The sequence below is a fragment of the Punica granatum genome, chromosome 5 (genome assembly GCF_007655135.1).
Source record: "Punica granatum isolate Tunisia-2019 chromosome 5, ASM765513v2, whole genome shotgun sequence".
In the NCBI taxonomy this organism is placed as follows: Eukaryota; Viridiplantae; Streptophyta; class Magnoliopsida; order Myrtales; family Lythraceae; genus Punica; species Punica granatum.
In genome coordinates this window covers 5,436,354-5,459,306 of record NC_045131.1, presented here as the reverse complement: position 1 = coordinate 5,459,306, position 22,953 = coordinate 5,436,354, and the positions used below count along the sequence as shown (strand labels likewise).

At 41.5% G+C, this 22,953-nt stretch overlaps 5 protein-coding genes across 6 annotated transcripts; 4 read left to right on the top strand and 1 right to left on the bottom strand.

Annotated features, from left to right (window-relative positions):
* The first annotated feature begins 1,753 nt into the window (after positions 1-1,753).
* LOC116207453 (protein SCAI) lies at positions 1,754-7,347 on the top strand. Of its 2 annotated transcripts, none has more exons than XR_004156924.1 (9): positions 1,754-2,688; positions 4,299-4,505; positions 4,619-4,858; positions 5,133-5,199; positions 5,284-5,463; positions 5,549-5,644; positions 6,088-6,270; positions 6,357-6,493; positions 6,630-7,347. XR_004156924.1 is itself a non-coding variant. In XM_031540400.1 (9 exons), exons 1-9 carry the CDS (start codon positions 2,182-2,184, stop codon positions 6,805-6,807), a joined length of 1,791 nt encoding a protein of 596 aa, XP_031396260.1. In that variant the 5' UTR covers positions 1,767-2,181; the 3' UTR covers positions 6,808-7,347. The 2 variants fall into 2 exon arrangements, 1 of the variants encoding a protein (XP_031396260.1); XM_031540400.1 differs by having other exon boundaries at positions 1,767-2,688; positions 5,549-5,640.
* Positions 7,348-8,137: 790 nt separating this feature from the next.
* On the top strand, positions 8,138-9,998 carry LOC116207454 (histone H3.3). Its single transcript, XM_031540401.1, has 5 exons — positions 8,138-8,287; positions 8,857-8,928; positions 9,100-9,176; positions 9,269-9,359; positions 9,457-9,998. The coding sequence occupies exons 2-5, from the start codon at positions 8,857-8,859 to the stop codon at positions 9,625-9,627; spliced, it is 411 nt and encodes a 136-aa protein (XP_031396261.1). The 5' UTR covers positions 8,138-8,287; the 3' UTR covers positions 9,628-9,998.
* A 918-nt stretch (positions 9,999-10,916) lies between these two features.
* LOC116207737 (40S ribosomal protein S6-like) lies at positions 10,917-13,308 on the top strand. The gene is made up of 6 exons (XM_031540822.1): positions 10,917-11,067; positions 11,185-11,249; positions 11,961-12,018; positions 12,101-12,209; positions 12,329-12,601; positions 12,841-13,308. Exons 1-6 carry the CDS (start codon positions 11,062-11,064, stop codon positions 13,077-13,079), a joined length of 750 nt encoding a protein of 249 aa, XP_031396682.1. The 5' UTR covers positions 10,917-11,061; the 3' UTR covers positions 13,080-13,308.
* Positions 13,309-13,492: 184 nt separating this feature from the next.
* LOC116207736 (multisite-specific tRNA:(cytosine-C(5))-methyltransferase-like) lies at positions 13,493-20,914 on the top strand. The gene is made up of 15 exons (XM_031540821.1): positions 13,493-14,229; positions 14,738-14,826; positions 15,317-15,383; positions 15,479-15,594; positions 15,824-15,890; positions 16,019-16,067; positions 16,410-16,495; positions 16,669-16,928; positions 17,015-17,070; positions 17,592-17,677; positions 17,904-17,996; positions 18,956-19,283; positions 19,404-19,789; positions 19,882-20,113; positions 20,391-20,914. The coding sequence occupies exons 1-15, from the start codon at positions 13,939-13,941 to the stop codon at positions 20,624-20,626; spliced, it is 2,442 nt and encodes an 813-aa protein (XP_031396681.1). The 5' UTR covers positions 13,493-13,938; the 3' UTR covers positions 20,627-20,914.
* On the bottom strand, positions 20,801-22,447 carry LOC116207739 (ras-related protein Rab11D-like). Its single transcript, XM_031540823.1, has 2 exons — positions 22,033-22,447; positions 20,801-21,527 (listed from the first exon to the last, which is right to left on the bottom strand). The coding sequence occupies exons 1-2, from the start codon at positions 22,251-22,253 to the stop codon at positions 21,083-21,085; spliced, it is 666 nt and encodes a 221-aa protein (XP_031396683.1). The 5' UTR covers positions 22,254-22,447; the 3' UTR covers positions 20,801-21,082.
* Between the last annotated feature and the right edge of the window lie 506 nt (positions 22,448-22,953).

The window sequence follows — 22,953 nt, the reverse complement described above, 5'->3', positions numbered from 1 at the left end:
AAACAAGTTTATGTATGTGTTATCTAAATATATAATAATTGGGACACGTATTTTCAAATTTTTTATATTTTATACTCAACAAATGCATCAATATCTTAGTCCTTGGGGATGGGAGACTGAACAAATAAGAAGTAATTCCATCGCATCGGTATTTTGTATCGTACCAATCTCCTTCAACAGTCGTTATTTTAGAAAGCATTGAAATGTAAATAAGTCGTGTGAATATGTATTTTTTAACTCGAAATAGTCATACATTTGACTTGCTTGCCCAATTGGATGTTCAAGCATTGACGGGGAAGTAAACATCGCGGTCCGAATTGGCACCAAGTGGATATATGCAAAACCTGACCAGGATCGAGACTGATGAATAGGTAGGGGCAGCCGTAAATTAATACCGAGAATTGGATCACTTCATGGCCCGTTGCAACATCAGCATTGATTTCCCTACTAACCCACAGTTATTAAATAATGATGGACCGTCATGGGTCATATGGGTCGATAATATTCGTTAAGAATTTGTTGTACCTGCCCGATGGTTCCTCCCTCCAACCAAATATAATCCCCACAATAGTAAATCACACGAGAAGGATTATTGAGCTCCCACGTGGCCAATAATTAGTATTTAGGTTTTTTTTTGGGTTAAATTGTTGATGATTGCATGTGCCAAATATACGTTGTGATTACACTTTTATAAGGATTAATTATTTTTTCATCAATATAATATTATTAGTTGTTTATTGAAATTATTGTCGCGTATTAAATGAAGCAGCTGGCCATCTCCTTTTCAATCTAATTGCGTGCATTATGCATATATAACGTTGTGGGGGAGTTCTGGCCAAATCGGGAACCGCGATCTTTCCATAATTATTATTACCTTTTTATTGGTAAGATAATTGCTTAATGTTTCACGATGTCTCTGTAAAGTGTATAATTAGTTGCATCTTTGGTTGGTGTGTTCAAATTAACATTCTTGGCATATGATTAAATTATGATCAAACTACCAATTTAAATTGATTCAAGTGGTTTTATTTCCGTTCTTTTTAGACACTGTCTCGAAGTTGAGTCTTGTATACGAAGAAAATCTCCTTTTACCTCACTTTGAATTGAGCACGTCCCCCCCACCCCCCCTTAAAGCTCATCCGAAGTTACGTACCGCTCTTATCCTTCAAAATTGGCCTCGCCAAAGCCGCTACTCACGCTGAGCAGCCTCGGGCTCGACCTCAACAAGCACAAGTTTGTTTGCACGAGGATGAGCATTGGGTCTCGCATATAGTAGTTGGTTAAATACGAGGAGGTTTCAAAAATTCGATTACTCAACTGTAGCACCCACAAAGGACGACTTAACGTATTGACTCTGAATTTTAAAATTTTTTAAATTTTATTTCAAAAATATGTTTATTTATGAATTTTATTTATATAAAATTAGTATTTTATTTCTCGTGAAAAAATATTTACATACTATTTATATCAAGTAACATTTTTATCCCCGGATAAAAATCCTAACTCCGCCCCGGCACCCATAATATCTCGAAAAACATTTAGCCATTTATCACCGATATAACTGGTAGTCCATTCATTAAACTCGATTCGAACAGGTGGTCCTAAAATTGGTCAGGGGGTAAATCATGGACCACTTTCGATACGATCGAGCAAAATCCCGTCTCTCTGCAAGTCGTGAGATCAACCTTTAGTAGTGCGATTAACACGGCAAAAATCAGAACACTTGGGAGGGCAAAGTTATATGCACTATCGGGGATTGGGCAACTCAGATGACGGAAAATGACAGAACGGGAAGCTAATTGTGCCTGCCAGTCAAATCACAAGATACAGACAGCCCCTCGTACACCTTCCCGCACCCTAGCATTTCTCTGTCATTCCCTCTCCCCAGTTATTCTTCTCAGTCGTTCAGCCACAGAGTAATGTCGTTAATGGCTTCCATCCTCCTTCTCTCTCCCCTCCTCGCCGCCACTTTGCCTCTCCGATTATAATATTCCGATGACAGCATAAGTCCATTCCATTTCCACCTGCTCTGCACCTACTCAACCCTCTCTTCTCTCTCTCTCTGTCTCTCTGTGTCTCGGAGTTTTCGCTCTTCCATGGCCACCGCCGGCGGGTTCTCGTTCTCACTCTGAGCTGAGCTGTGGTGTGGTGTGGCTGAGCTTGCTTGCTTTGCCCGAGAGCATGTCGGAGAGCCGCGACGAGTCGGCGCGGAAGACCTTCCGAGCTCTGGTGGAGAGGGCGGACAAGAAGTTCGCCCGCGTCCGCGACCTCCCCCCGTACGGCACCGCCGCGGCCCAGGGCCACCTCTTCCCAAAGGCGTTCAAGGCCTACATGCGGCTCTGGAAGTTCCAGCAGGAGAACCGGCAGAGCCTCGTGGAGTCCGGCCTGAACCGGTGGGAGATCGGCGAGATCGCCAGCCGGATCGGCCAGCTCTACTTCAGCCAGTACATGAGGACCAGCGAGGCGAGGTTCCTGGTGGAGGCGTACATCTTCTACGAGGCTATTCTCAGCCGGAAGTACTTCGAGGGCAGCGGCCCCAAGGCGAAGGATCTCGGAGTCCGGGCAAAGGAATTGAGGTTCTACGCGAGGTTTCTGCTCGTCGCCCTGATTCTGAACCGGACCGAGATGGTGAAAATGCTCGTCGAGAAATTCAAGGCAGTGATTGACGATTGCGAGGCTACTTTCCGGGTACATTCTCACCTTCAGTTCCTCTAGTTTGTGTCTTTCGCCGGGAAACTTGACCGAAAAATCGGCGAGAACAGAGCGTCCAGGCTCTTCCACTGTGCCCGATAGTTTCTCCAATCTTTGTTGGGCAATTGGTAGTACTAGTCAGACGATCAAGTCTTCTTGGTTGACATTTTCTTCCCATAGAGATAGAGAGAGAGCGAGAAATTTTGACTGCCGATAGCAATATGTTGGGAAATTTCATCCCAAAATATGTCAGGTTGTTGAAAATTTGTCCGGGGGTGGTGACGTTTGTCCAGTATCTTCTGGTTGCTTGTTTGACCACGTGTTTCTGGCAGGAGCTTGAAATGTCTGTTTGTCTAACATTAGAGGTCGGTTTCCATGTCCTAATCCAAAAGAATATGAGTAATATCTATCAACAATATTATGTAGCTGGTTCCTCCCATGTATGAATAACTATAGCTGATTTAGTTGGTTACTGGTATGTGTTAGATTGTGTGGTCTTTCTATTTTATTGACAAATCCTGCCATGTTGGTTTCGCTAAAATCAGAAAATGGGGCCATTTCGAACAGAGGTCATCTTGTAAATCTCTGTGACTGAATCACCATCACGAAGCAATAGCGCTTGTTCCTTCGAAACATCTTTGATTTCTGATGTAGGTTCTTGATATTAGTCTGCACTATTCTTTGCTGCTGTCTGTAATGCCCTTTTGCTTGTTTTGAGACCTAGAAAATTTTGGAGGGCTGTCTAGGCAATAGAAGAAATCTAGCTTATTTTGCTGATTGGGCATGCATTTGGAAGCGTGTTCACCGTGGAGAAAATAAGGCATGTTTTGTGTTGAGAGTGGCATGCACGTTAGGGGGATTTTGCAGTGTTTCATCTTTTTCTGGTATTATTTCATTCTTGTTATGTGCTAGGCCTTTGGGATGAACTTGCGAGAGGCGACAGATATTGTTCATGAATGATCACAATTTGAAGGGAATAATATGTTTGGATATAAAATATATGAATTGTGTGAATTGTTTCTATCTGCCGAAGATTTGGTGCTATTCACCAGAAGTGATAATGCTATTCTCTGTGACAATGAATGACAATGCTATACACTGAAGTAAAGTGAACTCCTGTGTTTGATCGGATATTTTGCAATTAAAGTTCACACTTGAGGTGCATATTTTAAACTGGCTCTGGAATTCTAGATGTATATACAATTGAAGCCGTGTTTCTAATGGTCACTGATGTATGGACTTTGGCAGCATTTGAAATCTGCATTCCGTGTAGGAGCCTCTAGGCACCAAATGAGGTAATACCTTGTTAGGTCAGTAAGCCATAGAAAAGTTGGTGCTTCTCTGTGTTTATAGACCAAGAGCGAGAACAGGCTTGACTGATTATTTCTGATGCATGAGTATGCATCTTTTATTTTCATTTTGTTCTCTTTCCACCTGAAATTTCGGTCTCGTCTCAGGTTGCCTCTGCAATATAACAATCGGCCTGACATTATGCTGTCTTGATCTATCATATTGATAAAATTGTGTGCCTGCCACGATTATCAAATATTTTCAGTATCTTTCAGTAGCTATTTGGTTGAACAAGAGATTTATCATTTTCTTTTCAGGAAACAAATTTCAGAGAGTGGAAGATAGTGCTTAAAGAAATTGTCCGCTTTATGAAAGTAGATTCTGCCTTCACAAGTGATTGTCCTTTGCGCTACTGCCCCAGCTTTGATTCTCATTCAGCTTCGCTACCTTATGTTTTTCGGTTCCATGCAAAGAAGGTCTTGAAATTTCGAGATGCGATACTTACAAGTTATCATCGGAATGAGGTAATTAGTACTTCTATTGTTTGATCACTGATTCATAATTACTAACATCTTTTAGTTATTGCGTAGTTGCAGAATGCCTTATATCTTGCCTCATAATGCACAATCATGTTCAGGTAAAATATGCAGAACTTACTCTGGACAGTCATAGGATGCTGCAATGTTTAGAATGGGAACCAAGTGCCTCGTTCTACCGAAAACGCTCAGCTGATTCAAATGAGAACGGTGGTTTTGTTGATCATTCTGCAGCTTCTGGGCTTATTGAGATGAATTTGCCTGACATGAGTGATCCGTCTTTGCCTCCCAATCCTAAGAAGGCCATTCTTTATCGCCCATCTGTAACACATCTAATAGCAGTAGGTTCTAAGCTCTTTCTTCTTAAATCTGTTTATGAAGTTGTTTTACATCTTTGTGCTATTTTGGTGGATGCAATAAAATATATGATTAGCATTTCTAATCTTAAACAAATTTTAGTCTCAACACATTGCTTTAGTTGAGCAAGCTGTTACTTGTGCTCCAGTTAAGTGAAAGCAACGAAGTATTGTCTTGGTAGTTACAGTATCTGATCTCGGTCTCTCATGCATGAACAACAGTCTCTGGTTTAAGTTCAAAAATTTTATCTGTGTGCAGGTTATTGCTACGGTTTGTGAGGAACTCCCGCCTGAGAGTGTTATCCTGATATACCTCTCAGCTCCAGGTTAGTATTTTCTCATTCCTTATTATATGGAATGTCGTGTAATTGGTTGATAACAAATCACTGATTCTCTCGTCCTTTGTCCAGGAAAGCCTAGTGGGCAGAACACTTCGCAGATTGAAAGCTCAGGTGGATCAACGAAATCTTCAAAAAGCATGATTAGTTCGGAGACCTCCCATTGTTCCACATCTGGATCTGATGTTGATGGCCAGAAAATGTCAAGCTGTCACAATAGTTGTCTGTGGTTAGGTCCCAAGGGAAGTGGTGGTAGGTCTCTTAAAAATCCGCATGCACTGATTCTTGGAAGTGGTGCACTTGTTTAATTAAGTCAATATTTTGTGGGGTTTTGCAGGTTCGAATACGCTGTATCCTGCTGATATAATTCCTTTTACCAGAAGACCTTTGTTTTTGATTATCGATAGTGACAACAGCCAAGCATTCAAGGCAGGTTTGTCATAACTTTTGCATGGCGTGAAAAGGCTTACTTGGTTATGCCCTTAGAAATGGATATTTTGTTATTGTTATTTATATCTGGCATTAAATGATCCCATCGAAAGTTTTAGTGCCAATATTCCCTTTTTCTGTGTGATATGCTTATCAAAGAAAGCTTTTCTGCATGGCCACAACTACTCCGATAAAAGCAATATAAAACGTCCAATCAAGTAAGAAAAACCAGTGGTGGAGTACTGCGCAGTTTGAATGGAGCTTTACTTGATCTCATGTTTAGGAAACAGATTCTTATTTATGCCTTCACCGTCTCAATATTTCCCCTTTGATAAGACACTGCTGACTTGGCAGAAGAAACAGTCTCGCAAAATTTGAAGAACTTCTAGCTGCATCATGTGTGATGACCGCTCAATATGCTAAAGTTCCTAAAATGGCTGTTTCCAGGTAATTCATGGTGCGGAGAGAGGCGAGACTGCTGCTCTGTTTCTATCACCTTTAAGACCGTCTTTTAGGAACCTCTCTGATGCTGCTCAAATAGAAAATGGGAGTCAATTCACGTACTTCTTGACTGCTCCACTGCTCGCATTTCGCCAAATGGCTGGGCTGTCTTCTTCGGACATTAATCCTGTACTTTCCCCAACTTTTGATGTGGATTGATTTTCTTTTTCTTTTATTTAATGATTTCTCAATGTAAATCTGCCATATGCTGTTAGGGTCTTTATAATGATGCTGAGAACATTCTCGCCACTGCCTTTGGTGCATGGGAAGTGATGCTTTGCAAATCAAAAGATCTCGATCTGGTCTGGGCTCAGGTTTTATCTGATCCTTTCATCCGCCGACTTATTTTAAGGTGTACATCTTTCCTTTTTCTTTTTGCAATTACATTATTTCTGGGCAGCAGTGGACTGATTGTCCTCTTTCATCCTTCGAGAGTGCTCCCAATTATAACCCCTCGAATTACTTATTATTTCTCAACTTGATTTCAGATTTATCTTCTGCCGGGCCGTGCTCTTCTTTTTCTGCTCTCCAGAATGCAGAGAAGATTATCTGCCTCTTTGCCTCCCCGACCTTCCAAGCTCGTTCTCCCCAGAATCTGATGGCGTCCTCTCCACTATTGTTCAGATTGCAGATCACTTTGGAGTCGCTAGTTACTTCCATACATAACTTGCCAGACAGCAAAGGATACAACTATATTGAGTTTGTACAATATCAATGCAGCTTGTATAATTCTTCTGTCGAACCGGAGCAATATCAGCTCAAGATGAGGATATAGAATATCAGCACAGCTCACTTCTCAGGAACATTGGACAGACATCTCATTGGGAGGCTAAACTGAGCACCGTGCATCCTTTGTTCTTGTCTTCTGTTCTGTCTGTGTAGTCTCCACTGGTTGCTTTCAAATTCGTGAGCCGCATTAGGAGGGCACTCTTGCCTATATGTCATTGTTTCGTAGTTCTCATTAGTTCCTTCATACCTTTGTAGAAGAAAACTAGGTAGTCGAAACACTGAGCCGTTTGTGTATCATCTTAGGTTGTTTTCCCCCTTTTAAGCAAAATTACAGAGGGAGCTGCTGCGTAGAAGTAGTGTGTATATTTGGAGAGTATTCATCGGCGAATGGTTCCATAAAAAAAAATGTCCATACTCACTCCTTTCTCTTCGGAGTCGTACTCTTTGTATGTGCGTAGTCTTTCTTGTCGACCTCTTCATTCAATCGTCTTATATTTTTCCTATGATAAGCGAGTGGTCAACAAGGTTAAGCGCCGTGCTTTTGAAATCGATTGTTTTGGATTGCAAGTTCAATTCACTGACGAGTGCTCAAGGCGTTTGTAAGCAAATATCACTTCCCAATCGAGAGGAATTCGCACCCCTGAGAATTCTCAATATATGTGTGATTTTGATGCGACATCATGATCATGTCGAACCGAACTTGCTCAAAGCCAAGCTTCTTGTTTGCATCTCTGGGGCTAAGGCTTGTTTATATTATATTTCGTCATCAGCACAACAAAACATTTTGACTAGTATCGTTCGGCTGAGGTTTGTCCGGGAGGTTTTTGACACACATCGAGGCTCCATTGCATGGTTGAGGTCATCGACGCGCCAACAGGTGCGAAGTATTAGATGAAAGCTGATTATTCCGAATAAAATTTGACTCTACTTGGACCATCTCATTACATCCTTGCTTGTCTTGTCTGAGGACACAAGTGTACCCGTCTTACTCTCTAGCCTTACGAGTCGAAGGGCCAAATCACGTACTTGCTGTAAGTTTGAGGACCATTAATGTAATTTACTCAAAATTAAAATACCCATTTTTCTGATTGCATCCCCGAAAGACAAGTAAGTTTGATATTCAGTCAGTTTAGCCAATAGTAATACGCCAGGTAGGACTGGCGATCCGCGTCGTCACTGAATCTCAAATCTGGGCCGTCCAGCTAAGTCAAGAAAACACAACTTTAGGATCTCCGGACCGTTCGATCCAATAACAGAAAGCACACGGATAGCGAAGCTTGACCCGTCCTCTCATCCAATTGGCTCTGCCCTCTGCGCACAATATATACGAACTGACCGTTCGTCGTTTCAAACTTTAGCTCCGACACATAACCGTAGAGAGGGAGAGAGCGAGCGCCAGAGTTTAGAAGAGATCAAGGTTCGTCCTTTCTGTCTTTTGATCTTCGATGTGGTTTCTGTTTAAGGATATGATGATCATTGATCTACTTCTTGGTTGGATTGTTCAAAGGTTTTGCCGATTATCGTTCTCCGTTTATCGGATTTGTAGATTAGGGCGCCTCCTAATTCGAGTTGATGCTTGTGGTGATTGCTATGTCAATTATTGGTCTGGTAGTTCGAAGTAGGATTTCATCGTTGCAGAGTAAAATTAAGTCGGGATTGTTGGCTGCAATTTTCGGTGCTCAAGTCGTTTGCTTGTAAACGTCTATGCTGTATGATGCTTAGGGTTGCCTTGATTTTCTTTGTTTGGCGCGTCCAATTCAGAGGGGAGCTATGCTTTCTTTAAGACTTTTCATCTTTTCTCCGTAATGTGGGTCTGCTACAACGGAATTTTTTCGAGCCTAAACAAACCTGGAATCAATTTTGATTCTCTCTCTCTCTCTCTCGTTAATGCTAGTGGGAATTGGAACATTTGCCGCGCCTATCTTGTCAAGATCCCCAGCTTCAATTGTTTATGAAATTAATTAAATAATTGATTGGTTGATGTAGATGGCCCGTACCAAGCAAACTGCTCGTAAGTCCACTGGAGGAAAGGCTCCCAGGAAGCAGCTCGCTACTAAGGTATTGCTCAAAACCTTATTTGGTATTGCCCAGATCTTGATTTTGTTTCCAACATTGAATGAATGGGCTGTTCTACAGTGGGTTGATCAGGGAAGTTTCCTTTGGAAAATTATTGCCTAGAGATTTTATAGTTGTCCTGAAGATATAGTGGATGTCCATTTCTGTGTGTAGGCTGCTCGTAAGTCAGCCCCGACCACTGGAGGAGTCAAGAAGCCTCACCGCTACCGTCCTGGTACCGTTGCTCTGCGGTACGTAAAACGTCAACGGATACATTAATGTGCTTTTTTGCCATGTTGGTGTCCAATTTGCTGACCATCATGTCATATTTGCCTTTGTGCAGTGAAATCCGTAAGTACCAGAAGAGTACTGAACTGCTGATCAGGAAGCTCCCCTTCCAGAGGCTGGTCCGTGAAATTGCTCAGGATTTCAAGGTAAAATGACAGAATCTTGTGCTTTGATGTCTGGATTAATGTTATCGTTGAGATATCCCGAACTGACCGGGATTCATGTTGTGTGATCGTGCTGCAGACTGATCTGCGTTTCCAGAGCCACGCTGTCCTGGCTCTTCAGGAAGCTGCGGAGGCGTACCTCGTGGGTCTGTTCGAGGACACTAACCTGTGCGCTATCCACGCCAAGCGTGTGACCATTATGCCCAAGGACATTCAGCTCGCTCGGAGAATTCGCGGTGAGCGTGCTTAAGAAGGCCCTCATCTCAGAGGCTAGGTGGCGGCGGCAGTGGTGGTGGCAAGGTGGGGCTGTGTTTCTTTTGTTATTGATATTGATGTGGGAAGTTAGGGGTTAGGTGTTGTTAGATGGGTAGGCGTCTGTTAGTAGTTGGCCGAGTCTAATATGGTAAGGGAGGAGTGGGGAAGGTAATGGTGTGCAGTTGTAACTTTTGAGGGGGTAAAGGACCTGGTGGTGTGCAGCAGCTGATCTGCTGTTAATATTTTGTGCAATTTGTTTTCTGTCTTCCTATCGGGCTCTTGATGGATGTTTGAATAGCCGGTGTGATGCACTTATTCGGTGCTGGAACACATAACTATTAAATCTAAGCTCAGTTTGTTGAAGAATGGTTCCTACTTCCTGCTCTCTTCTATTATTTTTTAACAGAGTTTCATTCTCAGAGAGGTCAATAAATTGGAATAGAGATGCCCAGACCACTGGGCTGAATTTCGCTTTGTTGGGGCCGGTAACGTATCCATGGGCCTCATTTGTATTTTTTTTGTAAAGTAGCCTGAGATGAGGATTGATCGAACCCGAATTGTTTTCCGAAAAGCAGCTGGGAATGAAAGACGAAAACTGGTGTAAGGGCTTGTTTCTGGCAAGATCACGAAGTTCTTTAAGAAAATAAAATTAGTCTGTTGATCTCTACGTCTGCTTCTGTTTCTGATTAGCCAGTACTACGGATATGGGTGGATTGATTGTGCGGACTATCCAAAGTGGAGTCCCCCTATGTTAGAAATCGACCATGATGAAAATACATATGCTATTATTGTTAACTGGATCATCATAACAAAGAGGCTCTCTGGATCCACTCCATTCTGATAGCTATGGACCACAGTATATAGGGCAGAAAAGGCAGCTCAGGGCTTAAAGATATTTGCAAGAAAATCCTTATATTGCATTACTTAAGTTTAGATGTAAGTGTTCAGTCATTTTATTCCTATATCTTCTCGTGAAAAATAGCGTAATATATGATTCAAGTGAATTGATTCAAATGATTTAATATTTATTTTTCTTAAATGAGGTATTAAAATAAAGTCTTATGAATGGAAAAAATTAATATCGAGAAAGTTTTATCGCCAACTCGGATCGATCCCTAGTTGGCCGGATTTATTGAAGTTTTAAATAGCAAGTGGTTCATTTAAAAAAAAAAAAATCGTATAATGTAGGTTTGGGTTTGGGATTTGGTAACTTGGTGGTCCTCAAGAAATCAATGACACGTGTCACGACGCAAAGCTTGTCCGTGAATATGCACGGTGCACTCGGGCACACCGTAAGATAGCCGACCTACTATATAAACAAGCAGAAAGGAAAACCCTAGCCCTTCGCAGCGCAGAGAGAGCCCTACACTTTACAGAGCGGAAGCAGAAGCATTTCGGCCGCCGATCTGCCTCTTCCGAACAACCAAACATGAAGGTACGCCGACGAAACTCCCTATCCCTCCTCTCTCAGATTCCCTCCTTCGTTCCTTTGTCTGCCCTGTAGATAATGTAGTCTCTGATTCTCTGTCGTTTGTTCGTGTCTTTCGTGCAGTTCAACATTGCCAATCCCACCACTGGGTGCCAGAAGAAGCTCGAGATCGACGATGACCAGAAACTGTGAGCTCTCTTCCCGTTTCTTCTCTCTCCTTTTGACGTGTTCTTGTATTCTGCTGGATGAAACCATCTAGTCGGAGTGTTCTCATCGCTATATGTGCTGCTAGAGCTTCAATCGTTTCTGCTGCTTGTTTAATTTAGTGGTCGCGGTTCTGTGGATTTGCACACCTTTAGGTTAGCTCACTGATGATAAACGTATTGCCTCTGAGCTGAACTATTTCCTGACAATGGCTTCTTTAATTATAACAAAACGAGGAAATGAGTATCTTATTTATCGTAGCTTTGCTGTGCATTATATTGTCTCGGTTTGTACGGATTTTATCTACTCTTGAAATCACCATGAGGGCATTATTGTTGTTGCTGATGAGTGGTTAGCACAGTGGGAAGCTTCTTCAGAAATGTCGTTTTGTGTGGTCTAAGTCTGGAAAATCTGATATTGCAATTTTGAATGGCGCATATGGGGATTTTTCTTTTTGGGCGAGAGTGATTGGAGGAAGTTTTACCTTGAGTTTGAGCATAGATACTTTTGTTCCTTCGCTGGACCGGAATTCTTGAATGAATTGTGATTCCATTTATGTTTGAGCTGTGCGCTGGCAGAAAAGAGTTTTGGATGAAAGTTCTGTTTTGTTTCTCGTTTTACCTTTATCACAGTTCACGTAGTTGTTTGCAATACGTGAAATTTGACGTCTCATGGTTCTAAGCTTGGTTCTGCAGTCGTGCTTTCTACGACAAGAGGATCTCTCAGGAAGTTAGTGGAGATGCTTTGGGCGAGGTATGTTGCTGGTAATTTCGCCTTTACTTTTAGCCACTTTGATTGTACAAGCTGTTAAAAAAATTGCAAATGCGTCTTGCAGGAATTCAAGGGCTATGTGTTCAAGATCATGGGAGGATGTGACAAGCAAGGTTTTCCGATGAAACAGGGAGTTCTGACTCCCGGCCGTGTTCGTCTTTTGCTTCACCGAGGTATTGCTGGTTCAATGCATATATAATTTTTGTAATCTTGATTGTGTAATGAGCTATTGTTGAGCTTGATAGCCATGAAGTTGTGAAGTGTCAACTTGTGTGAACGATTTCTTCCACAGGTACTCCTTGCTTCCGTGGGTATGGCAGGAGAAACGGAGAGAGGAGGAGGAAGTCTGTCAGGGGTTGCATTGTCAGCCCTGACCTCTCTGTTCTGAACTTGGTGATTGTGAAGAAGGGTGAGAATGATCTCCCTGGTTTGACTGACATTGAGAAGCCAAGGATGAGAGGTCCCAAGAGGGCATCGAAGATCAGGAAGTTGTTCAACCTTTCAAAAGAAGATGATGTTCGCAAATATGTGAACACCTACCGTAGGACCTTCACAACCAAGACTGGTAAGTCAACTACATTAGTTTGAATGCAGTCAATATTGATACTTGCAAACTGTTTTATTCCGGCACATGATGGAATTTTCTAGGTATTATGTAAGACAGTTTTTGCACGTTCTATCAGTTAGATAATGGCTCTATGAAACTCGGAGTTGATCTTTGTTGCATTTTTTTATGGTGCATTTTTTTAATGGTCTGCTATATTAAATTCCTGAGAATGTTTTCGTTGGTCTTGTTTGTTACAGGCAAGAATGTGAGCAAGGCTCCCAAGATTCAGAGGCTGGTGACTCCCCTGACACTTCAGAGGAAGCGCGCAAGGATTGCAGATAAGAAGAAGAGGATCGCTAAGGCCAAGGCGGAAGCCGCTGAGTACCAGAAGCTTCTCGCTACAAGGTTGAAGGAGCAGCGCGAGAGGCGCAGTGAGAGCTTGGCCAAGAAGAGATCCCGGCTGTCTGCTGCCTCGAAGCCCTCTGTTGCTGCTTAGGTTGCAGTAGCTCGATTTTGGAGTCAAATATGGTTCCCCATTTCGACATACATAGGTTAAGTTGAATTCGACTTGATGAGAAGTTGGAACATGGCTGTTTATTTTCTTTTATTGTTGAGTATTAGCTTCTGATGGATTTTGGGCTTTTGTCGAAAGAAGACTCGTTTACTCTATTAGCCTAGCAGGTTGAGACGTTGAATGAATTTTTGCTGTGCTGTGTTGAGATCTACTCTGTCCATTTGATCTTAATAGTATGGCTGTCTTGTTTGATCTTAAAGTATGCCCGTCTAGTTTCTTTTCCATGTTTTCTTCCAGTGTTCCAATGATAAGTTTCGGTCAAATCCCGTAGGTAACCTTAACTCGGTAATTTGGCTGTAAGTCGTCGGTACTTTTAGTTCCAGATCGAATAGCTTATGCATAGTCAGACGCCAACTGCAATGCCTGTTTTGGCTTGATGTTCCTTTGAGCTCCAGCCAATATCCCATGGCTGTTGTCATTGGCGGAGCTTGTCAATGAGCTCGCATGGCTTGTGCTGGCCAGATATGGCTCATTAGTTTTCCACCGGGAGCAGGTCTCTAAGCTTGGTTGCTCCGTTGAGGTTGAGTAGCTTATATAACGCCTTCTATATGGCTCGGCATCTTGAAATAATCACACACACTAAGCATGCATTTTGATTTTTTTTTGTTTCTGCGAGAAAAAGGATTTACTGCTATCGTCATGCATAAGCATGCTAATGCCGTTAGCGGCAAAATAATAGAATGACGAGCCAGATGGAAGAAGCAACTAACCATTAGTTGGCACAAGCAACTCCCTCTGAAAACTAACCATTAGTTGGCCGAGCTGAGCTGAGATCTCCCCAATGCAGATTGCGAACTCCAACAAGTGCTCCATTCTCCCTCTCCTTCCCCCCTCGGCTACCAACTCCGTCACCGGACTGATCTCTCACTCGCAGAGAATGTCCACTCCCGCTGGCCGCGGTGGCCGAGCCCGAGCGCCAGCTCAAAAGGTGCAGTTCCGGCGGAGCCGGGAGAAGGCTGCGCTACCTTCACTGTCCGATTCTTCTGACTCCGATACCGACGATCGCGACAGAGAAGGCCACAACAAGTTCGATCCTGTCATCACTAACCCAGCTTTCGATGAGTATTACAAGGTTCCTTCTCCTCTCTCCTTCTCCGACTCCTAACCTGCTAGAGATGCGTGGAGGTAGAGACAGTACAGAATGAGCGGCCGGTGACGGAGTTAACTGTGTCTGTTTAACTTCAGTGATTCCCATTGATTACTAAAGTATAACAGAATCGATGCAAGTTGACTCTTGGTGTTAATATTACTCGAGTCTGATTTTATTTCTGAAATAAAAACTGCTATCTTGATCATATTGCGATGTTATGTCGTTGTGATTCATTGTGCGAGCTGCTCTGTTAGTTGAGATCGCGGATTTGTGATGAAATTATCTACTATAAATAGTAATCTACAATCCGTTAACAATTGCTTAACTACTCTGACTCAGTTGAGATTATGGAATTTTGTTGTTAAGTTCAGCATGGGTTACTTATCCAAAAAAAAAGTTCGGCATTGGTTGTTATCAATTGAATGAGGACTCGATTAATGGAGATATATGAAACTGAAGCTTCTTTTCCCCTTCTTATTGTTTATTGTAGGAGCAAGAGATAGTGTCACCCGAAGAATGGGACACTTTTATCGAAGTCCTTCGGACGCCGTTGCCTGCTGCTTTTAGAGTGAGTCCTAGGTAGCCTTTTCTAACTTTGAAGATTGCTGGAATCATCGTCTGATTTTTCACGTATCGCTGTTTCCTTGTTTGGTTAGATGTCCACTTTCTGACTTAATGTAAGTGCTTGTTAGAATTATTAGTGGGATGTAAGCTGCTGAGAAGCAGCAGGGCATCCTTGGGTTCACCAAATCAGTTTTCTTTCCGATGCTTGGTCATATCTCATGGGTTCCGAATCGGAAGCATTGTACTGCTATTGCTATCAAGTCTAGGCAAGATTACATGTGTTAATAGATCTGAGAAGTAAATGGACTTTGTCAGTATTGAGGGGCATCCTAGTTCACTTACCCGGGACCGGGAGGAAAGTGGGGATGGAAGAAGGAAAGCTTTTTGCTAATTATTCACTTCCTCCTAAACCTCTGATTGATTCTTGGTTGTGCATATTATGTTACTTCTGGGGAGGTGGATAGAGCACAATTTTCATATCTAGTTCAATTGCTTGATTTGACAGTAGCCAATTCTGTGTGGAGATCCTTTCACAGTTGGAAAATGACTTCAGGAAATCCATCCGACCAGAGGTAAGAAACCTCTCTTTTAGAAACTGCATGTCATATTTAATTCTTCTCTTGTTTCATGTAGTATTAACCTAGTAATTTTTTCAAATATTGTCCAGCACTCTGACGATAATGACACTGAGGCTATTACACCATTGCCCTGGTATCCTGACAATCTAGCATGGCAATTTAATTATTCTCGGAGGCAGCTTAGGAAGGACCATAGTCTTGAAAGGTAAAGCACTGGAATATGTTAATCACTATCGAGAAGATTATGCAGCTAAGCAGTGCTTGGAGTTCTAATTTTAGTAGTTTTCACATGAAGTGAAGATTTTTGTTGAAGTAAACTTTTGCTGTATCACTATAACATGCTTGCAAATCTTATGAGTATACCTCTTCGGATCTAAAAACTGGTAGATAGGTTAATTGTGTAGTAAGTGATGGTTCTCTTCATGTACTTTCAGGTTTCATGAGTTCTTGAAGCTAGAAAATGAAATTGGAAACATCACAAGACAGGAGGCAGTCAGCATGGTATTTAAGTTTTCAATTGTATCTTGATCACGTTACTACCACCGATTAACATTTGTTATTCTCTCCTGGCTGCTTTTTCCTCTCGGAATTTTCTGCTTACATCCATTAAATAATTGCTTCTAATGCAGGTACCTCCACTCTTACTGGATGTACATCCAGAACATTTGGTTTTAGATAGTAAGATCCAACATGGTTTATCTACATTTCGTAGTTTCCTTTCTTTGCTGATAACCTCGTCCATATTTATTCATATGTGTGAAAAATGCCTATTTCTGTACCTTAACGGGTTGAACATTTGAAGTATTATTGAAGCTTTTTTGAAACCTTCTTGTGTGTTGGTTATGAAGTTATAAAAAGAAAAAAAGAAAAAAAGGAAATATTCGTTGGAATTTACCACACCATTGAAATGAACGAAACATTGAGAACTTTAGATACATGAACTAGACATTGAGAGAGATTAGATAATGCAACCAGTATGAGTCGTGTGATCTGCTGACTGCTTGACTTGCTTCAACACAGTGTGTGCGGCACCTGGTTCAAAAACATATCAATTGCTTGAGATCATGCACCATTCAAACCGGGAAGGATCTTTGCCTGATGGGCTGGTGAGTTCCTTATGAGAGAACTGTTGTACGCTTTTTACTGTGTTTGGCACTGCAGATTCTATTTTGTGAAATTTCTTAAATGGCCTAGAGGAATCATGCCTCTGCAGTAGCAAGCTTCAGACTTTTTTGTGCTAACGATTATTCTGTTATTTCTGTAACAATCTTGTTGACAGATTGTGGCAAATGATCTTGTAGCCCAAAGATGCGACCACCTCATTCACAAGATGAAAAGAATGAATACTGCAAACTTGGTAGTCACCAACCATGAAGCTCAATGTTTCCCTGGGGGCTTCCTCAGCGAGACTAATGCTTCTCAAATAGCTGCTGAAACAGAGATGCATCCTCATCAGCTTCTCTTTGATCGTATCTTATGTGATGTCCCATGCAGTGGAGATGGTAACCTTCGGAAAGCTCCAAATTTATGGAGGAGGTGGTATGTATTCTATTTGCTTCAAGTGCACTTTGATTCTCTTTAGGAATAATGTCTTCCTTTTGGTTTATAGTTTCTCATGTACGCAGGAATGCAGGGATGGGAAATGGGCTCCACAGCGTACAGCTTCAGATAGCTATGCGAGGTGAGCACTAGAAATATTTTATCACAGTCATCTGGTGCAGTTTTCTTCCCTTTAATTGTTTAATGCGTTATCTCGAAATACTTTTATATGGGTCCTTTTATTCACCAGAAATATTTTATCACAGTCATCTGGTGCAGTTTTCTTCCCTTTAATTGTTTAATTCGTTATCTTGAAATACTTTTATATGGGTCCTTTTATTCACAATCTGTGTAGGGTTCATCAACCTAGCCTTTTGAGCTTCTCATTTGTAGTATAGAATCTGCAATAATAAAAATGTTTCATGCGCTTAATAGTTAGATTTGCTTGTTGCGATATGATGAGCTATACACAGGCATGTTTCCTTGTCCCACGATGAAGAATTAGCATGGAGGCATCTAATTTGGCTTTCAGGCCTTTATCAGGGTTTTGATTATTTCTATGCTGTATTAATATATATTCAAGTTCATGGAGCATTCAATCAACTCTGGAAAATTGTATGCTTTATGAAGAGCAAACACGGCTAACAATACTTATTATATTAGGAATTACATTGCTTAACATTGGTGGACGGATGGTTTACTCCACTTGTTCAATGAATCCAGTTGAGAATGAGGCTGTGGTATCCGAGGTATTGTCTTGAGAAAGAGCTAACTCCATCCCCATTTTTCACCACGTATGTAGTACCATTTTTTTTCTTATCATACCCTTGACATGTGCTTTTTGATAGACCTCATTGCAGATTTTTTGTGCTTATTTGTGTACATTTTACTCGAGAAGTTACATTGTTCTACTGATAATTGGTTACTCCTTCAGTTTTCTTGGGTATGAACTAACTTTTGTTTTCCTTGGTTAAGATTCTGCGAAGGTGTGAAGATTCTGTTGAGCTTGTTGACGTTTCCACTGAGCTTCCTAAACTTATTCGTCATCCAGGTCTTAGGAAATGGAAGGTTGTGTTACTATTACTGTCATCACTTGTTTCTGATTTTTTCATATTATTTGTTGAAAGATTTGTGAGTATCAATTTTAACTGATGGTTTGGCTTTCCTAAACCTCTCAGGCTATTTAACAGAACATATGAGATAATTTAATTTTTAAAATTTTATTTATCTCTCATCTGTTTATGAAGTGATCATGCATATCTGAAGAAACAGTTTTGGACATAAGCGAGTGGTTGATGCATAAATCCAAACTTTAAAAAGAAATACGTCTGTCTTACAGCTTGGGTGTAAGAAAGATTGCATAATATGCTATTTTCCTTGGTTCTTTGAATTCTCGCTTTTTTATTTTATGAATATCGAATTGAAAAGGAGACGTTGGGATGCTTATAATTACTGGCTGTTGGGACTCGGGTGTGTTTTCCACACGGATGTTAACAACTTGTCTTTCTAAAACGGACAATAAGCCAATTTTTAGGTTGTTTTGTTATAATGCATATAGATTATGATTGTGGCCTTCTTGTTGCCCATAATGAAATGTAGTTTTAAATGCTGAGCTACTGTTATTTTATGCATGTTACCAAATATTGGAAATGATTTTGGCAAGATAATCCAAGTTATCTAAAATAGTTCTGTTTTTCATTCGCCTGAAGTTTCATCCTTGGCTGAAATATGGCAAATTCTAACTACTCTGTTTTCTTGCTTGTGGCTAAACTGTTTATAGAGAGAGGTTTGCTTCCCCGGATTTCTTTTGGGGATGTTTGTAGCTTTATGAGAGAAAGCTGCTTATCCTATACTCTTCATTGAGTGCTTTTTTAGGGAGATATGTTGCGGAAGCACCAACTACCATTTCTTCTTTCAGCTTTATTCATCCTGTGAACTCCTAATGCATATTGCAATGCAATCTACCTGAGTCTGCAAGATTGTTTCCTTAAAAAGTTGACTCTCTATGTGTTCTGTTATGGCTGCAGATACGTCATAAAAATTGCTGGTTTTCTACCTTCAATGAAGTCCCAGACTATTGCCGGGGTGGGATAGTTCGCAGTATGTTCCCTCCTGATAGAAGTCACAGGAACTCTGTCGGCGATCATACCTCAGAATTCGGAGAGAAGTTCAACAGCAATGATTCCATAGATCCTCAAACGGCAGTGCAGCGAGTTCACCTAACAGTTAATTACAATGATTCTGTTAACAGAATTTCCAACTTCCCTTTAGAACGTTGCATTAGAATATTGCCTCATGATCAGAACGGTGGAGCCTTCTTCATTGCAGTATTCAACAAACTAGCTCCCTTACCAGGTGATCTTATATTTCCATTCCGTCTTGACTTCTCCTTCGGTCAGATTCTGAAAATATTTGTGAGCTATTTGTCGCATTGACTTCCTAATTTATTTTTTGCCTCCTTATTGTCTTCTGTAGCCATTCGTAAGCGAACTATTAGTGAACAAGATTCTTTGCCCTCTCTACAAGATCAACTAGGGAACCTTGTCGAATATATGGAGGTTTTGGAGGTTAGCTCGTCAAACGTCCAAAATAATGCAGGAGGAAATGCGCATACCAAACACAAGTGGAAGGGCATTGACCCAGTTGTATTCTTGAAGGATGAATCCATCATTGACAACATCAAGTCATTCTATGGGATCAGTGATTCGTTCCCTCTGAGGGGTCATCTTGTGACGAGAAACAGTGATTCTAACTGTGGAAAGAGAGTTTACTATATCTCCAAACAAGTTAAAGATCTTCTGGAGCTGAACATTCGAGCTGGGCAGCAACTTAAGATTCCTTACGTCGGCCTGATGATGTTTGTAAGTAGTGTTTCCAAGTACATAATTGCTGCTCTTATGTTTTCTATCGATTGCAGTTAAACTTAAATACTCTATGGCCATTAAAATGACAGGAGCGAAAAAGATCGAAAGAAGGCACTTTGACATGTCCATTTAGGATATCATCTGAGGGGCTGCCTTTGATTCTTCCATACATCACGAAGCAAATCCTATATGCATCTGATGTAGACTTCAGGCTTCTTTTGCAGCACAAGTCCATCAGATTTGCAAATTTTCTAGATCGCGAGTTCGGTGAGAAGGCATGGAAGCTTATTCCCGGGGGTTGTGTAGTTGTTTTAAGTAAAGGTTAGTAGTTTTAGCTGATTACTTAATTGTATCTCGTGTTTGCTAATCAAGATTTTCTTGGAACTTTTGTCTTTGGATAAGTGATTTTTGTGGAACTTTCATCCATGTCAGTCAGCAAAAATTAGATAACCTTCCATGCTTTAGATATCCTGAACTTAATGAAGACATAAAGTACGATTTATCTTAAGAAAGGAGACATTTGCATGTTTCATAATCAATTTCCCAGATATGATTTATCTATAGTAGCTGCTAATATAATGCTGAAACTTTTATGCAGGTGATGAAGCGGTAAAGGCTTGCACTCGAGCAGGTGACTCAACCATAGCAATCGGGTGCTGGAAGGGAAAGACTTGCGTGAATGTGATGGTTAGCCCACTTGACTGTCAAGAACTGCTTCATCGGCTTTTCCCAGGAGAAGAAAACCTCTACCCCCCAGTGCAAGGAAGCAAACCTTCGATCAGCTCAGATGATCTCAGAGATGGTGATAGTATCAGGACCACAGTAGGTTGCTGATCTATATGTTACAAGATTTTCATTTTTAGGTTGTGCGAGTGAAGTGTACCATTCGATTCGATAATGCTTCGAATGGACCCTCTTGACACGAAGGCAGCCATTTTTTCTCATTGCTCTCATATATGCAGGTGGAAATTTTGTTCTAAAAAGTGGGACCATTGGTTCTATCATCAATTTTGAAGGGGGGAATTTGGTCGGAGTGGTCCTGATCCATCCAATAATGGTACAAAATCGATACAAATCATCGGATCCCAATTATGGGGGATGTGAATCTGAATTTACAAATAATACACCCTCACGTTGACAAAAAATTGAAGAACAAGAAACAAAACCAGACAACTATGCTTCTCATCACACGCTCGCAAAAGAATTGATTGATAGGTAAAATTATTTTTAAAAAAAAATTCATCACTAAATCACCTGTAAATATAATCAAATCTCAGAGATGATCATGATCTAGGAGCAGCAGGGCAACTTGGTCTTGGCAGGAATTTCCTGAGCTGGCCCCGGAACGATAATCTTCTTCCCGGTCAGAGATCCGGGATTCCCGTTCTCTTGGCTCTCTCCCGCGATGAGGCTCTTCCTGTTCACGACGTTGAATATCTCGGTGAGCACGGTGAGGAAGGCGGACTCGACATTGGATGCGTTGAGGGCGGAGGTCTCGAGGAAGAAGAGCCCTTCCTTCTCGGCAAACTCCTTGGCGTCCTCGGTGGAGACTGCCCGCTGCTTCTCGAGGTCGGTCTTGTTGCCCACAAGCATGATCACGATGTTCTTGTCTGCATGGCTCCGCAGCTCCTCGAGCCACCTCGGGATGTGCTCGAAGCTCTGGCGCCGGGTTATGTCGTACACGAGCATCGCCCCTACCGCTCCCCTGTAGTATGCGCTGGTAACAGCTCTGTATCTGCTCATACAGTGCACCACAGAGCGCCAGATGGCGCCATCGACCAGAGGAAAATTTAAGTATCCGACATCAGACGATAACATGAACTCAAATAGATAAAATTCGCAGTCGTAGTCGCCCAATTCCAAACCAGATCGGCACGACTTCAACATTATTAAGTTTGTGACATTACACTAGTAATTTCACAAATCTGATGTTCGAAGCTCCAAGTTGAATTACTTCCATCTTAAATAGACGATGAATCTTCATCGCCTATTAGAATGATGCATTTGAAGTCCGAAGAATTTCATTGCAATGGTCAGCATCTAGTGAGAGGTTTCCGATCAATAAGACCTTTATTACGGTTCTCCGATAATGACGGCAGAAAGGGACAGATCAGATCAGTGGAAGTGAAAGCGATCCAAGTCAGAATTTAGTCAACAATGTCTCGGCGAGTCTAAGATCCGTCGACTTGACGAAGAAATCGGAAACCAGAGCGACGCGAGAGCTAAAGGGAGGGACTCACCGTTCTTGTCCGGCAGTGTCCCAGATCTGAGCCTTGACGCTCTTGTGCTCGATCACCAACGTCCTTGTCTGGAACTCGACTCCGATCGTCGCCTTGGAGTCCAGGCTGAACTCGTTCCGAGCGAACCGGGACAGTATCTGCGACTTCCCCACCGCCGAGTCCCCGATCAGCACCACCTTGAACACGTAGTCTATCCTCGAGGCCACATCTCCACTTGCCATTGCAAGCTCTCTCTCACTCACTCACCCACCGTCTCTCTCTCTCCGATCGACCGCTCGATCGGGATGTGATCTCCGACGGAGAGAGCGGGAGAGGGAGCGACCAGAGACAGAGCAGCTTCCGCTTTACACAGCGATCAGCCCACTCCTCACCGGACAACTGAAAGAAAGCGACGAGTTCATGCCGCACTTAAATTAATTAAATAATCTAAAATTTTTAAAATATTTATTTATTTATTTAGCTGGAATATATTATATTACGTGATAATAATTAGTTAAGGTTGCTTTTTCGGTACATATTTTTTTTCTTCACCTCGTATATAATTAATTTGAACCCTTAGATTCTCCTTAATCTAATCTGAATTATTCATTTTTGTAAATCTTAAAATTTCAAAACCACTCTTAAAAAATCACGATATAATCCCTTTGAATTCTTTCAGTCAGTTTTTAATCCCATCACAAATCTGAATTGATGACATGGATTTCTATCATTGTGCCAGGTATAATATTAAATAAACCGATTTACGAGACGCTCAATCAAACAATTTAATAAAACGATTTTCCACTCTTGCCTCATCCATACGGTTTAATCCCTATCCAAGAAACTAGAAATGGGTTTAAAGGTCCGATTCTTATTATCCCCCTTCGATGGAATCACTTGATGATTTTCAGCTCAATCATTCGATCAGTGCATATTGATTTG

Coding starts and splice junctions, on each gene's coding strand:
- LOC116207453 (XM_031540400.1), top strand. CDS start 2,182: ATGTCGGAGAGCCGCGACGAGTCGGCGCGGAAGACCTTCCGAGCTCTG. Junction 4,506..4,618: donor CAAGTTATCATCGGAATGAG/GTAATTAGTACT, acceptor AATCATGTTCAG/GTAAAATATGCAGAACTTAC. Junction 5,464..5,548: donor AGGTCCCAAGGGAAGTGGTG/GTAGGTCTCTTA, acceptor GGGGTTTTGCAG/GTTCGAATACGCTGTATCCT.
- LOC116207454 (XM_031540401.1), top strand. CDS start 8,857: ATGGCCCGTACCAAGCAAACTGCTCGTAAGTCCACTGGAGGAAAGGCT. Junction 9,177..9,268: donor CCTGGTACCGTTGCTCTGCG/GTACGTAAAACG, acceptor GCCTTTGTGCAG/TGAAATCCGTAAGTACCAGA. Junction 9,360..9,456: donor AAATTGCTCAGGATTTCAAG/GTAAAATGACAG, acceptor ATCGTGCTGCAG/ACTGATCTGCGTTTCCAGAG.
- LOC116207737 (XM_031540822.1), top strand. Junction 11,250..11,960: donor ATCGACGATGACCAGAAACT/GTGAGCTCTCTT, acceptor TTGGTTCTGCAG/TCGTGCTTTCTACGACAAGA. Junction 12,210..12,328: donor TCGTCTTTTGCTTCACCGAG/GTATTGCTGGTT, acceptor TTTCTTCCACAG/GTACTCCTTGCTTCCGTGGG.
- LOC116207736 (XM_031540821.1), top strand. CDS start 13,939: ATGCAGATTGCGAACTCCAACAAGTGCTCCATTCTCCCTCTCCTTCCC. Junction 15,595..15,823: donor AAGGACCATAGTCTTGAAAG/GTAAAGCACTGG, acceptor ATGTACTTTCAG/GTTTCATGAGTTCTTGAAGC. Junction 20,114..20,390: donor TGTAGTTGTTTTAAGTAAAG/GTTAGTAGTTTT, acceptor ACTTTTATGCAG/GTGATGAAGCGGTAAAGGCT.
- LOC116207739 (XM_031540823.1), bottom strand. CDS start 22,253: ATGGCAAGTGGAGATGTGGCCTCGAGGATAGACTACGTGTTCAAGGTG. Junction 21,528..22,032: donor GACACTGCCGGACAAGAACG/GTGAGTCCCTCC, acceptor CTGTATGAGCAG/ATACAGAGCTGTTACCAGCG.